Here is a 16,381-nt window from a genome sequence, read left to right on the forward strand (position 1 = left end):
CACTTTTCTCTGTCCTGCCGATCTTAAAAGTATGCTAGGAGCGTACCAATTAAAGACGTTCCTGAGTTAACATTAGCCCCGTTGAAATTGAGCCTTATGTACCAGGCACAGGGTTTTAAAAGACACCCGCCTACTCACTGGCAACCAATGGATAGTACTCCAGTCCTCCCTCACTGAGATGCGTTTAGGTAGGCCGAGGACCGACCAGGCAGCAGCATTTTGGATGCCCTGAAGCTTATGTTCGAGGCATGTGGGCTGCTGAATTCATATCTGTGCATAGATCGCCGCCTAGTGTGAGTCCGGATGATTGCACATTGTTGTCCTGGAAGAGTCTTCGAAGTATCACGAGATAGGTGGCTCCTCCCCTGGACTACAGTGCACATGGGCATCCTCTCCATCCTTAGATTGTTTTTTTCCGCCATTGGGTTCGGATGTGATTTCCAACTCTGAGTTCGGAATCGATATAAAACTTTTCTAAAAGGCCATCGGGGTCGTCGGTATTGTTATTCGATCGGTGACGACAACTTTATTTCTGTTATTTTTTACTCACAGCGTCGAATCGGGCCGCGCGGCCTTTCTTCGACACCAAGGGCCTTTCGTCGACACCAAGGGCCTTTCGTCGATGGAACGCAGTCCATTCAAGAGATGCCCCAATTGTACCTCAAAATTCCCACACATAGATAAACACCCTGTGTGTAACAAGTGTTTTATCACCTGAACACAATGAAGCCGACTGCTTAGCTTGTGCGCAGTTTTGTTCAAAGAAAACACTTCGGATTCGAAGAGCAGCGAGGCAGACGATGCAGAAGCCAGCGCCTGACCCGGAGAACATCTTTGAAGACGACGAAGAGGTCGTCGAAGCTGAGGACTCATACCAGCAGTCGGAGCAGGGGTCGGAACATTTCTCCGACTACTACGTCGACGAAGAAGACGACATCGTCGAGGTAGGGGACGACGATCAAGGCATCGGAGCCGTCGAGGATGACTCTGGCGAGGACATGGGGCCAACCGTGAGTACGGAGCCCAGTACATATAATGAAACGCTTCCAACGGCCCAGGTCGAGGCATCGCCGGAAGGCCTTAGCCAAGATCAAAACATCGATTCTATAGCCCCGCAAGTCTGCCCGGCTAAGAATGTAAGCCAAGAGCCATCGGTGCAACATTACCATTCCCTGGTAATATCGAAACCGAAAGTTCCAGAGGCAAAACAGAAACCGAAACTGATAGAGTTCCCACTCTTTGGACCAAAAGGCGCAAATCCATCGGCGCCGACCAAATACAAAATGGCCACCGACAGGGATGCGTCGCATATCAGGGCTGTCGAGCCGAGAGCCAGTACGCCCAGGGACATGCCTAAGCTAAAGGCCGTCGACCCGACGAGATCGATGCCGACGCCAAGCAACACAAACAAAGGACTCCAGCAGAAGATGGTTGTCGAACCGAAACAAAAAGTCGACAAGCCGAGGTCGTTGCAAACAAGGACACTCGAGCCGAAGACAAGGGTCGAGGCCAAGGGGTCGATCGAGCCGAGGCAAAATATCACTCCGAAGCAACAAGCTCCGAGGACGACATCAAGCAAAAAAGTGGTTATCGACCAAACAAAAGCAGTCGGGTCGATACCAATCACGCCATCGAAAAAAGTCATACAGCCTAAAAAGACTGTTGAAGCACAAAAGTCCCTCAGACCGATAAAATTCGGACTTCCGGTGCACATACGGCAAAGATCGGTCGAACCAACAACGGAAATCGAACCGACACAAACAAAAAAGGCTATAACAGGGAAAAGAGCTCAAGCACATGAAGAGCAAGAGCCCTCAACAGAAGAGCAGTCCAAACTCTATGTGGACACAGATACTGGCACAATTACCCTATTAAAAAGGAAAATCAGACCAGACACTTATGCTGAACACTACAAAATACCACTCAAAAAGAAAAGAGACTCTTCTACATCTCCAACTCTCTTTGAGCCTATCAGAACACAGGTGCAAGAAACCTATACATATTCTCCCTCACACACAGATGAGGATGTGGAATATGACGATAGTGAACTGTATAATTATCCAGTGGACAATGAGGATAACCAAAATCAAGCATGGACTGATGCTGTAGATCCTGCAGATTCTCAGCCCACGCAAGATGATACTGCATACCCTGTAAAAACTTCGCCTACAGAGGACACAGCAGCCTTCAATGCATTAATTGAAAGAGCGGCATACAACCACCACGTGGAAATGCATGCGGACCCCATTGAAGAAGACTTCCTTTTTGACACTTTCAACACTTCTGAAAGATCAGTGAAAACATTACCAATGCTGAAAGGAGTGCTTAAACACGCTGGGGACATATTTAAAGAAACTACTAGGGCAAGAGTCATTAACCCCAGGATAGAAAAGAAATACAGGCCAGCACCAGGGGACCCTACATATATTAAGGGACAGCTGCCCTTGGACTCCTTGGTAGTATCCAATGCACGCAAACGTGCTAATTCTCAAACCACTGGCGAAGCTCCACCTCCAGACAAAGAGTCTAAAATTTTGGAGGCTCTGGCAAAAGAGTAGCTGCTCAAGCAGCTAACATATGGAGAATTTCGAACACTCAAGCCCTGTTAGCTAGGTATGACAGGGCACACTACGACACACTTGAGCACCTTCTCCAGCATCTACCTGACATTTATAAGGAACAGGCAGAATTCCTAATACAAGAGGGAAAGTTAATATCTGATGCCTCCATCAAATGCGCGCTAGACGCTGCAGACACAGCAGCCAGGGCTATCAATACCAGTGTCATGCTCAGAAGACATTAGTGGCTCCGCATCTCTGGCTTTAAAAATGAGGTTCAGAGCACTTTACTTAATCAGCCAGTGAACCCTGATTATTTGTTTGGACCTAATGTGGACACAATATTAGACAAGATGAAAAAGGATACCGAGACAGCCAAGTCTATGGGAGCCTTACAGTCACAACAATACAGAGGCGGCTCCTTTCGTCCCTCCGGCAACAGAGGAGCTGCAAGAGGAGGCTCAACGCAGCAAACCTCATACAACAAAGGAAACACGCAAAACACCTACAACAAAAACAGAGGTGGATACCGTGGCAATAACAGCAAAGGTAGAGGACGAGGGAATAACACCACCAGATCCTCTACCAATACCTAACAGTGACTTCTTGTCACTACCCCCAGACCATGTAACACCGGTCGGGGGAAGATTACAGCAGTTCCTACAAGTCTGGGAAAACATCACTACAGACAGATGGGCGAGGCAAATTATCCAGCATGGCTATTGCCTAGAATTAATCTCCACACCTCCCAACATACCCCCAAAACACTGTCCTATGTCCGCAGAACACCTACACTTATTGCAGCAAGAAGTCATCAGCATGCTACAAAATGGGGCCATAGAACCAGTACCCTTAGAACACCAGGGTACAGGAGTGTACTCACTAAACTTCCTAATCCCCAAAAAGGACGGGTCTCTCAGGCCAATCTTGGACCTCAGGCCCTTAAACCAATACATTTTATCAGAGCATTTCCACATGCTCACGCTACAGCAGGTATTACCACTGTTGCGTCAAGGAGACTTCCTCGTAACACTAGACCTCAAAGACGCATATTTCCATATACCGGTACACCCAGCACACAGGAAATATCTCAGGTTTACAATACAAAATCAGCACTATCAATTCAAAGTCCTTCCTTTCGGGGTGACAACAGCCCCGAGAGTATTTACCAAGTGCCTAGCGACGGTAGCTGCACATCTCCGAAGACAGCATATTCATGTCTATCCATATCTGGACGACTGGCTAATACAAGCACAGTCAGCCCAGCAATGTGCCAGCCACATGTCACACACTATTCACCTCCTGCACAGTTTAGGTTTCTCGCTGAACTACCCAAAGTCCCATCTTCAGCCTGCCCACGTACAACAATACCTGGGAGCGACGATAGACACTCAAGCACAACCGAATTCTGTCAAAATAAACAGCATTCAGACGCTAATCCAAAGGTTCACGCCCCAACACTCGCTCCCAGCCCGAGTGTTTATGCAACTAATAGGTATGATGGCCTCATGCATTTTCATAGTCCCTCACGCAAGACTACACATGCGTCCGCTGCAGGAGTGCCTAGCACGTCAGTGGAACCAGCTCAAGGACAATTAAACGACCTAGTGTTGGTGACCAGTCGTGCATACAACTCTCTGCATTGGTGGAATCCACAAAACCTTTGCAAAGGACGACTGTTCCAAGAGCCTGTACCACAAATCGTCTTGACAACGGAGGCATCCCTGATAGGGTGGGGAGCCCATGTCCTCCACCACACAGTACAGGGCTTATGGACCACACCACGCAGCAGAAAAAGATGCACATCAACCTACTGGAGCTGATGGCAATTTTTATGGCAATGAAAGCTTTCAAAGTACATCTGTGCAACAAGACCGTGTTGATCCGGACGGACAACATGACTGCGATGTACTACATACAGAAGCAGGGAGGAACACACTCTCCACAGCTGTCACATCTGGCTCAAAGCATGTGGAAGTGGGCCATTCAAAGAAACATTTTTCTCATGGCTGAACACCTCCCAGGCAAGGACAATCAGATAGCGGATCTGCTCAGCAGACACAGCCAACAGATGCACGAGTGGGAGATTCATCCCACAGTACTTCAACCATACTTCCAACAGTGGGGACAACCAGAGATAGACCTGTTCGCCACAAAACAAAACGCAAAATGCCGGTACTTTGCCGCAAGGTTCCCACACCCGCAGTCTCAGGGCAATGCGATATGGATGAACTGGTCAGGCAAATTTGCCTACGCTTTTCCACCAGCACCGTTGATACCGCTAGTGGCACGCAAACTGCGCCAGCACTCCATGACGCTAATCCTAGTTGCTCCAACATGGGCGAGGCAACCGTGGTACACCACGTTCCTAGAGCTAACCCCTAGTCTCTTAACGCAGAGCCATGGAGACATTCAGCACCCAGATCCACAGCAGCTGAACCTTGCAATCTGGCTCCTGAAGTCATAGAGTTTGGCTACCTAAACTTACCTCCTGACTGCATGAACATTATCAAGGAGGCAAGAAGACCTACCACAAGAGCATGCTATGCGGCAAAGTGGAAACGTTTTGTCATTTACTGTAACAACAATGACATAAACCCACTAGACTCATCAACTCAAAATATCATATGCTATCTTTTGCACCTACACCGCTGCAATCTAGCCTATACATCTATAAGAATACACTTAGCTGCCATAGCAGCTAAGTGTACAAAACAGGCAACACCTTTCCCTATTCAGAGTGCCTGCAATTAAAGCATTCATGGAGGGACTCAAACGAGTAATCCCCCCAAGACACCCACCTTCACCTGTCTGGAACCTAAACATAGTGTTAACCAGACTAATGGGACCACCTTTTGAACCTCTACACTCGTGTGAAATTCAATTTTTAACATGGAAAGTGGCATTTCTCGTGGCTATTACTTCGCTTAGAAGAGTTAGCGAACTTCAAGCCCTAACTATTCAAGAGCCATTCTTCCAAATCCACGCTAATAGGGTCGTGCTTAGAACAAACCCTAAATTCATGCCCAAAGTGGTGTCTCACTTCCACATCAATCAAACAATAGAACTGCTAGTGTTCTTCCCAAATCCACAGTCAGTACCAGAAAGGGCCCTGCACACACTAGATGTTAAAAGGGCTCTCCTATATTACATTGACAGGACAAAAGATTTTAGGAAGACAAAACAGTTGTTTGTTGCCTTTTCACCACAACACAAAGGCAACCCTATTTCTAAATCGGGCTTAGCCAGATGGATTGTTAAGTGCATTCAGATATGTTATCTTAAGGCTAAGCGCACTTTAACAGTTCCCCCAAGAGCGCATTCAACGCGCAAAATGGGGGCATCCATGGCTTTCCTAGGGAACATCCCTCTAGAAGAAATATGTAAAGCAGCCACATGGTCTACCATGCATACATTCACAAAACACTATTGTGTAGATGTACATTCCAAACAGCAAGCTGCTGTAGGACAGGCTGTTCTAAAAACTCTGTTTCAGACTGCTGCAGCTGGCACAGGTAGCCACCGCTAAGGGAGAGACTTCTATACATTCTATGCACAGATATGAATTCAGCAGCCCACATGCCTCGAACGGAATATGCTACTTACCAGTATGCATCTGTTCTTGGCATGTAGGGCTGCTGACATTCACATCGAGAGAATTACAGTAGTCAAGGTGAGATGGAATAAGCACATTGACCACTGACACCCTTAGCTCCTCAGGAAGAAAGGGGAAAACTTCTTCAAGGTCTTGATGATCCAAAAACAAGAACTCACTGTTTTATTTAGCGTCAGCCACCTGGGCAGGTAGATAACCACTGTTTCTGCCTACCAACTGTCAGTCCAGATCGAATTTTCTGCCCCAAAAACCACAATCGCAGTCTTTTCCTCATTCAATGTTAGCCACTTCTCTCTCATCCGAGTACTGACCTTGGCCATACAAGTCCTGGACCAGTCCGCATCCTCTTCCCAGTCATCAAAGATGGAAGCGATGATTTGGGTGTCATCCTCATAAGACGACACCTAGAAACCGAAGGAACGCCTCGGTTTTGTTGGAATTCAATTGCAAGCAGTTGGTAACTATCCATTCAGCTACGCCCGCCAGTCCATCTCTAAACCTGGAGGCATTCGGAAAGGAGCCTTCAGCCAAGGTCACCACAAGCTCCGTGTCGTTCGCATACGAGACCATAGTATGGTCCCACTGCCTGTCGACCGCTGCCAGAGGCTGAACATATAAATTAAATAGCGAAGGACTCAGCGCGGAGCCCTGGGGCACCCCCTGGTCGATAGAATGGGCCTGAGAAAGAAACGGGGGGGCGGACACTGTGAAAGATCTTTCGGTCAGAAAAGATCCGAACCATTCCAGCGCCAAACCCGTCACCCCCGCCTCCCCCGCCTCCTCCAGCCGCTGTAGCAGGATGCCATGCAACACCGTGTCAAAGACGGTACTAAAATCCAACAGGATCAGTGCCGCCGTCTGACCGAAATTGAGAATGGTCCGCAGATATTCAGTCGTAGCCAGGAGAACCGTCTCAGTACTATGGCCCAGGCGGAAACCGTTCTGCGATGGATCCAAGATGTTTGTTGGATTTCAAGAACAGTGTAAGTGCGTTGTTAACATGCGCCTCTGCTATCTTGGCCACCCAGGGGAGACGAGATATAGGTCTGAAGTTTTCAAGCCTGGCTGGGTCAAGAGATGGTTTCTTGAGAATGGGGGAATCCATGCCTGTTTCCACAGCGCTGGAACAATTGCTGTAGAGAAGGAGGAGTTAACTGTTTGGCATAGCGATGCCAGAAATAGGGAGAGTGACTCCCTGAACTGCACTGACTTCAAAGGGTCAGATGGAGAGCCAGATTTAATTTTCCCACTCAGCCGAGTGAGTTTACCCTGTGAAATACAGGGAATGGCTGCCAGGGTCGGCCGTGACCCGATTCTAGAAGATGGAGTAGTAAAAGGAGTGGTCGTTTGTGGAAAGGATTTGTAAATGATACCAACTTTCTCCACAAAAAAGGTAGCTAAATCCTCGCACTGCTGTGCAGATGAAATAACGGGCACAGTGGCTTTCCTAGTCCTAAAATCCTTAAGGATCTTAAAAATATATTTAGCTGGATTAGAGCTAATCTTAATTTCGTTTCCATAGTAAGCTGCACGAACTTTACAGATAGCTCTATGATATTGTTTAGTCTTGGTGAGGTAGCATACTTTTTTCTTAGGATCATAATCCTTTCTCCATTCGCGTTCTGCTCTTTTACAAGCCTTCCTTAGGTTGGTCAAAGAGTCGTTATACCAAGGACTCGCAGTAGAGGCCTGGTTGTACTCCACTTTCTGAACCGAACAGTTACTCTGCGTACTCTTCTCCGCCATCTCCCTATGCATTCTAAACAGCACCATATGATGGTCCGACGAGCTTAACGAAAGGCAATCTTCCACTGTCGTATCTAAGTTGGTAAAGATCCGATCCAGCATGTGGCGGCTGTATGGTTGATGACCGGCACCTGTTGGGAAACGCCAAAGCTGTTCATAGTGTCCAAGAAAGCCTTGGTATCATTATCGCCTTTCTATTCTAAATGAAGATTAAAATCCCCCAAGATGGTAACGTTACTACAGGAGATGAATGGTTCAAGTACCTGGTCCCCTTTTAAAATTAACTGCCTTCTAGGACCAGGAGGGTTATAAACCAGCAACCTAGAGAGTCTGAATGTGGATGGTTATAATTTTACAATACCACACCTCACCTCCCTCCATGGCAGAGGTATTGACCAGCTCCAGAGTGCAGTTCAGCCGGTCTCTGCAGATGAAGGCCAGACCCCCACCTCTCTGGGCGCTCCTATTTAGCCTCACAACGGCATAACCCAGGGGGAATAGCTGCCACTAGTTCAGGACCTTAATCCTCCTCTGCCCAGGTTTCCATAATGAACAAACATTTTAACTGTGCGTTGCTAGTCAGCTCGCTAATTTCAATACCATGTTTTATCGCAGTGCGAACGTTAACCAAGGCACACTCTAGTATGTCCTTCCCCACCTAATCCCCTCTGTTCACTATTTCCCTGTTATTATCCCTGTTATGAAGACTAGGTTCCATAGTTACCTCTGGGCTCCTCATAGATCTATTACAGTGCAAGCACTACCACCAACCAGCATTTCCAGCATCCATTATGTCACACCCCTTTATGCTTACTTTCTGCTTACAATTCAATGGGTTCTTTTTTTGCACCCCCTCACACAGTTTGTTTTGAAAGGGCACTTTTTTTAAAATTCTTTTGATTAAACTTAAAGATGTATACCAAAACATCACAAATAATACATCCATTGTCCCATGTACATTCTTAATAGTATCAACAGCTCTTATTTATCAATCAGTGTTTTGCCCATACCTCAAATGTATTCGGGGTTCGGGCCCATTATCAATTGGCTCATACATTACTTTGTCTATTTCTCACATCTTACATCCAGTACCTCGTTGCATAATTTCAGATCCGAATACATTTTGCCCACCTATTCCAGACTTTGCCCCACTTTCCAGGGCATCCTCTGCTTTGAAAGACCACATTCTCAGCTGCCCCGCACCAATCAAGGCCTTTCTCCCAATCTGTGACTTTGGGGAGTTGTGCTACTGCCCAGGGCTAGCTTTGTTCCTTTTTGCTATTATGGCTGCTAAAGTAGCCACAGTTTAGTACACTTAGGCCATGTGTTCTTCCCTGTTACGCATAGTATGTACCAGCGGGTATCTAGCAGAACCAACTGCCACGACACGGCGGTCATCACTGGTTCGACTTACTCCAGTATCTCTGGGAAGGGCACTTTACTAATCGTGTTCATCTCCCTCTGACGCAGGCTTTTAAAGTTTCAGAAACTTATATTGAGGTTCATAAAGACAGTGTTGTTCTTCATACCAATTCCAAATTTCCCCCAGTACTGTTTCACCTGTCCACATGAACCAAACGATTGAGCTCCCTGCTTTTTTCCTCCCAACCATTTGGATGTTGAGAGCGCTCATTTACTCCATTGATAGGACTAAGACCTTTAGAAAGTCTACTCAACTTTTTATGGCCTTTGCCAAACCCCACAGTAGTTCTGCCATCTTTAAGGGTGGCAGAGCTGGGTGCATACTTAGTGTGTATTCAAACTTGCTCTGCCAAAGCTAAGCTACTCCCTGTGCACCCTAGGGCACATAGACACAAAAAGGGTGCAATACTAGCCTTTTTGGGTAACATCTCTTTAACGGATATCTGCAAGGCTCCTGATATTTTGGTCAATGCCTCATACCTTCACCAAGCATTATTGTATAGACTTTCTTCAAAGTCACCAGGCTTCTGTTGGCCATTTTTCTTAAGAACACCTTTTCAAACATCGGCACTGCTTTTGCGAGGGATTGCTTCATAGTCTGCGTGGAACATGTGCATCTAAAGCCACACATGCAGTAAACAGAATATGTAACCATCTGCTCGTAATGTGTAGTGCTGTAGATTCATATGAGCTGGCCTCTTTCCCATGTACTTTAACTTCCATTGTTAGGCACACCACACTAAGTCTTCGAAACCACACTCCACTTATACTACTCGCCTGCTGAGTGGGAAAAGAAACTGAGGTGAAGTCAACATGCTGTTCCATTGTGGACTAAAAATGGAGTTGAAACAGTTCTTTTGACTCAACCTTCTTCTTAGAAGAACAAGTTGCAGGTGTCTGGGCCCAACACTAGATGGCAGGTGTATGCAGAGAATGTGCATCTACAATGCTACACACTACCCACAAATGGTTAACGAGTAAGTTGTTATATATCAACTGGCAAAATGGACAATGCACATAGCATAGGTTTAGTGTATATTATGTTGATTTGTATTGCATATTTTACATCAAATAGCACTGTGCTTTTCTATATTCTAAATACGAACTAGCATTCATGCTAGTCTGTTTTATAATAGCAGGGAAGCTATCTAATGTACATTTTCTTAGGCAACTGTATTTTGAGATCTAATCCTCTTTAAATAAAATGTGTCTCTTTCGTATGTCCGATTGGTCCACAGTGTCCAGGTAAAAGCATTGTGAACGTGATAACATTTAGAATTTGTGCGTAATAGTTACTGATTAATGTTTGTTCTTTGTTTTTCACCAGACGTCTCCATTTCTGCTTGCTTTAGCTGGTAACAGTAGAGAGCTTGTGCTGGACTGAATGAGCAGGAAAAGGAATGTTCAACGTGTTCAAAATAATGCTGAGACAAATTGTTCTCAGTGGAGCGGCAGTGTGTCAGCAGCTGGTTTCAAAGCCTTTTACAACCACGTGGTTCTACAGATCTGTTTCTGGTCGGTGTTCAGAAATACAGGTTGGAAATAGGGCAGAGCTTTCCAAAGTGTTCACTCACAAGGATGTTCTGACTTTCTCAGACTTAACTGAGGATAAAAACCCACTACATGTAGATGAAGACTATGCAAAAACAACAAGGTTTGGAAGGACCATTGTGCATGGTGTTCTAATAAATGGGTTGGTTTCTGCGGTTTTGGGGACAAAAATGCCTGGCCCGGGTTGTGTATTTCTGTCTCAAGAAATTAGGTTTCCAGCTCCTTTATATCCTGGAGAGGAAGTTGTAGCAGCCGCTGAAGTAAAAAAGTTAAAGCAGTCCATCGCCTATATTTCGGTGTCGTGCACTGTACTAGAAAGTGAAAAGACAGTAATGGAGGGTGTGGTGAAGGTCATGCTTCCAGGGCGTAAAACGTCATGAATGTTAAAGTGAACAGTAGATTAAATATCTATTTAAAAAAAATAAAATCCAACCTGACTAGATGTGTAAATATTTTCTTGCTTTAAAATGTTATGATTTCTTCAGTAAAGGCATCAACCTTAAAATGTAGTTTTAAGTTGCATTGTGTTCTGTAATCCAGCAGGTTAACAAACTCTATGGTATTATTTTTTCGCCTTTCATGCTGCCATGCAAATGTGCCATTTTTCATTCAGAAACAGTTTAGACTGTATCTGTCAACAAATTGTCATCCCAGTCCTTTATCTGCAGTAGTTCTTGACCTTAAAAAAAAAAGACAATTGCAGCAGAAACACATTTATGAGCCATGCCGTCATATTTGCCCAGTGACTGTCATGAACCATTGAACTAAATGCTGCTGCCGTTGTCAGTTTCAAGGCGAAGCCTACCTTACAGCGCAGCTTTCTGGTTTGCAAAGACATCTTCCTTGGATATTCATTCTTTCCATGGCTTACCATTGTCTTTATGTTTTGTAACTCATAGTTGCTTACTGTCTATTTGCTGGCTTTATTTGTTATAGGCTGTCTAGTATGTTGTTGTCCCTCCCGTGGAGCATAACCTGTTTACTATTTTCTTCCATGAGTGCTCGCTTTCTTAAACAAAGGAAAAGAAGAAATGGAAAAAGGAGGGATAAATAATGAAGTATTAAACAAATAGGGGACTGCAAATTCTCCTATCTGGGTGGCCTAAGTCCACTATTCTAATACTGTTCATTTAAACAACCATCACTATACAAGGGGAATGTGATTACATATTTTAGCTTCTGTAATCACAAACGATTATTCTCCATAAGTTTTTTTGTCTTTCTATATCAAATGTACACACTATACACCATTATACATACATATGTACACAAATATATACAACAATATAAACACAAAACACATCAATTTGTATACAAAATAATTCACAGGTATTTTCTTCTTCACCCAACAAAAAATACTGTTTCGTGTCCTCCTATACAATCTAGAAGGTACATATAGAGGTAGTCAGACACAAATGGTTCCTAGCGTAATTCCACAGAACCTGAAAAAAATGTGTGTGTCAAATGGTTATGAATTCCAAACATTTTCACATAAAGACTCCTCTGTAATGAAAGTGTCGACTCTGTCGCGTTTCGGCCTTCCAACAAATCTGGCCTCCTCAGGACAGGGTGATAAAGAACTCCTGGAGCCAATCCAATGGCGCCCTGCGTGAGAACTCACATTAGTGAGAAAATCTTAGCGAGTAACTTGCTTCGTGTAGTTAAAAATACACAAAGTGGGCCGGGCGGCAGAGGAGAAGGGGGGGTGGGGGGGGGGGGACCTTGCAAGAATCCTGCTCCACAATCACACAGACAATCAATGACCGACTTCACTCGAAAAGGCTCCAATCGCTTACTCCACAACGTACGGGCGCCATTAAGGTAAATCAGTTACCATCATGCTGGCTTTATTTGTTATAGGCTGTCTAGTATGTCGTTGTCCCTCCCGTGGAGCGTAACCTGTTTACTGTGTTCTTCCATGAGTGCTCGCTTTCTTAAACAGGCCTTTAAATTTTGTTCTTATATCGTCATATTTGCTGTTCATATAAAGACAGAGGTCAAATGTTGAGCTCTGTCTTCTGAAGGAGCTTGATGTTTATTTTTATTTCTCTGACTTCAAAGTGGGAGGATTTATGTGACAATCCTGCTGTGTAGTGGGGTTGTCTTAGAGAAAGGCTGCATGTTGGTTTTTGTCTAGCACACAACAAAATTTAAATGTCTGTAAATAAGCTGCAAATATTTCCAACTATATCAGAATTAGGCAAGCACCAATAAAAACATTTCTTGTAATCAGGAAAGTCATTTCAACACATTGTTTGTGCGCTGTGTAGTCTTATCAGGAAAACTGTATATCTGTCCAAATGTAATGGTTATTACATTTGAAAATGTGTATTCTTTAATAGCAGTGCGATACCCCACCGTCTACTCCATGACACTGCTCCCCTCTATGCTACGCCACTCTGCTCTAAGCTGCTACATGACACTCCACTCACAACACTCTACTCTGTCACTCTACTCCACTCTGTGCCACTCCACACTACTCAACGATTCTCCACTCTGATACTCTACTCCACCCTGATACTCTACTCCACCCTATTCTACTCTGCGCCACTCCACACCACTTCATGTTACTTCACTCTACCCCAGTCTACTCACTTCTCTCTTCTTTGCTACTCCATCCTATGACACTCCACTCTACAAATGTCACTCTCCGTCACTTTACTTCATGACCCGACACTCAGACTCCAGAACACTTTTGCTTCATGGCACCCCACGCCACTCTGCGGCACTCCGCTCCACTCTACGATCCTCCGCTCAATGACCCTCCACTCTACGACACTCCACTCCCGTCCACAATGACCCTTTACTCTGCAGAACTTTACCCTTCCGCACTTTACTCTATGCCACTCAAGTCAGTGCAACTCCACTCTACAACACTGTACTACACTCTACACCCCTCCACGCAGCTCCATTCAGTCCGTCCACTGTATGCCACTCCACTCTGTTCCTCCACTCTATTCCTCCACACTATGCTACTCTACTTACCTCTGCGCCACTCCACTCCACAACAATCTACAAAACTCCTCTCCATGACAGTCTATGCCACTTTACGACAATGCCACTCTACACCATTCTACAACACTACGTCACTCAACAACACTCTACACGATGACACTGAATGCTTTACTCCTCTACGCCACTAACTTTTAGCCACTCTGAACAACAGCAACGCTAGTCTACAGCATGACTAAAACACATTAGCAAAGCCTATTGCGCTTGTCTAGGGGCAATCTATTGGCTTTGCCAATGCTTGTTTGTTCTGGAACACTAGCCACATTAGCGAATATCATTCTTAATCTCACTGCCACATGCGCTCTTCTCCATTATGCAATGTCCAAACTGTTTTCTCCGTTTTGGAGTTTCAACAAGCATAGTGGGTCTGAAATATTCTCATGATTCAAGGAATGAGATCATAATTTTGTGAGGTTTCACAAGTAGTCTCCCTCCCAGTAATCACTCAGATTTTAAAAGGTAGATGGCTCTATTGTCAATTTATTTTCTATTGAATCAACAGTTGGGTAGACTGAAGCGTTCTTTGATAAACTACCGCCTGTACAAATGCACCTAGATTAATTAAATTTCACAAGAATTCTTCCCTTTGGCAAATTCAAGCATTAAAACAATTTCTTTTGCATTACTTGATCTTTTTGTTCATTCGATTTTGTTAAATGTTGTTGTATGTACACTTGATCTTTTTGTTCATTCGATTTTGTCAAATGTTGTTGTATGTACACTTGCAAAATGTATTTATCTCTAGATAATAATTCTGCCAGCACAGACACCTCAATTAGCCCTTTAGCTCATTTTTCCCTAAAGGATTGTAGCTAAAGAATATGAATAGATAAAACAGTAACTACTTAGTGGACAGTACAGGAAATGGTGAGAGATTTCTTTGTAAATAATAAAAAAAAATTGATGGAGGTACTTGATCTGAGACTTCTACACCAGTGTACCAAAGCTATTGATTTAAGGGGTTCCTTGCATTTCTGAAGGTGGATATTAAGGAATGACAAGTTGCAAATTTCATTTCTCGGTAGGCGACTTGACTCTGCTTTGCAGGAAGGTCTTGTGTTTTTCTTTGTCCTCCCTTTACTGATGTATTATCAGACTCTAAAAGGAAAGTTCAGGAATGCCTTACAATCTGAAACAAGCATTGGCATAGCCGATAGGTCTCGCCTTTGGGACCTTATAAGTAATTAGTTATGCAGCAGGTCCCAAAGGCAAGACCTATTGGCTATGCCAATGCTTGTTATTTTATTTCTGCAAGCATATTCAAAAGAATTGTCGCAAAACACAAGCGGAATCTTTCCTTTCTTGTCAGATCTACCCATGTCCGTGCAGGAGAGGTCCTTTGAGTGCAACTCACCCTGGGGTGTTTGGGGGGGAGGGGTCAGGTTTGTGGACTGGTAAACGAACATGGTGGGCTCTACGAGGCTTTTGAGTATGCTGTGGAGGTGTAAATAATTTCCGTTTTGCATACCTACAGTGATCAGAAGACGAAACCCTTTTATTATATATTTCCAGACCCTGCAAGGACAGGTATGCCAGCGGGACACAAACAGAAAGGCAGATCAATGACACATAGAAATAAATCTGGGAGGGTCCTCAGAATATGGACTACTGGCTGAGACCTGCAAAAAGCGCCATGGACAAAACGTGTGCATATCGCAAGAAGCAATCAAGGCAGCTGAGTGCGTTAATGCACCTGCTACAGAAATGAGCGTGCAAATCAAAAGGTCACGGCTCTGGTGGTTTTTATGTCACCGCAGTTGTCTACGCAACCAGCAAGTTTCATATTTAGAATGTAATTTCACGAATGAAAACACAATTCCTTCCAGTAGCCTGCCTTGTCTTTCTTCAGTCCATGTACAGCTTGCGGGAGTGAGCAGCGGCGGGCGCGATAATTTCAAACAGATGGGGAGCCGCTGCTTGCTCCCGTAAGGTAAACGCCGTACATGCACGAGGGCTCATTGGAAACAGTGCAGTACATCCACTAGTGTCCCAAAAAGTATGAAGTGATTCCAAGAGGTCACTCCAAAGCAGCACTTACGCGCTGCGTAGGCAAGACCTAAAAACTGGCCTTTAGTAGAGGTGGGCGAGCCCTTAAAAACTCAAGTCAGATGCCCGGCTCAGGCTCAGCTCGAAGTCCTCGTAGACCCTCAAGCCCAACACGATCTTGGCCGAGCCTCTCCCCCTGAGTCAAGAAACTCAAACACTGACGCAATGTCTATTGGCATCTTTTACCAAAAGACAATGTGCCTGTTTTGTTGTTTGTTTTTTTAAGTTGTACAGCTTGTTTTTCACAAGCAGTGTAAAGCAGCAATGTGCCACAATTCTGAAAACACCTACACAAACACATTGCCTTTTAGCACCTCTGTCTAAAAAAAACAGTGCACCCTTGTTGCCGTTTGCCGACTTTGGACCTAGGGAACCAGGTTAGAGTCTTGGCTTCACTCAACATCCTGTGATTCTGAGCAAATCACTTCAT

At 44.8% G+C, this 16,381-nt stretch overlaps 2 protein-coding genes across 3 annotated transcripts in view; both read left to right on the plus strand.

Annotated features, from left to right (window-relative positions):
* The window catches only part of RPP14 (ribonuclease P/MRP subunit p14), a 103,229-nt gene extending 88,699 nt beyond the window's left edge, over positions 1-14,530 (plus strand). For both annotated transcript variants that reach the window (XM_078661495.1, XM_078661496.1), the window contains exon 6: positions 10,670-14,530. In XM_078661495.1, the coding sequence (XP_078517621.1) occupies positions 10,670-10,726 (57 nt within the window). In that variant the 3' untranslated portion in view covers positions 10,727-14,530. The remainder of the gene's footprint in view (positions 1-10,669) is intronic.
* HTD2 (hydroxyacyl-thioester dehydratase type 2) lies at positions 10,743-11,345 on the plus strand. The gene has a single exon (XM_078661494.1). It carries the CDS (start codon positions 10,743-10,745, stop codon positions 11,271-11,273), a length of 531 nt encoding a protein of 176 aa, XP_078517620.1. The 3' UTR covers positions 11,274-11,345.
* Positions 14,531-16,381: the final 1,851 nt, after the last annotated feature.

The sequence above is a fragment of the Lissotriton helveticus genome, chromosome 9 (genome assembly GCF_964261635.1).
Source record: "Lissotriton helveticus chromosome 9, aLisHel1.1, whole genome shotgun sequence".
Classification (NCBI taxonomy): Eukaryota; Metazoa; Chordata; class Amphibia; order Caudata; family Salamandridae; genus Lissotriton; species Lissotriton helveticus.

Excerpts from the sequence above, each read along its gene's own strand:
- HTD2 (XM_078661494.1), top strand. The coding sequence starts at position 10,743 with ATGTTCAACGTGTTCAAAATAATGCTGAGACAAATTGTTCTCAGTGGA.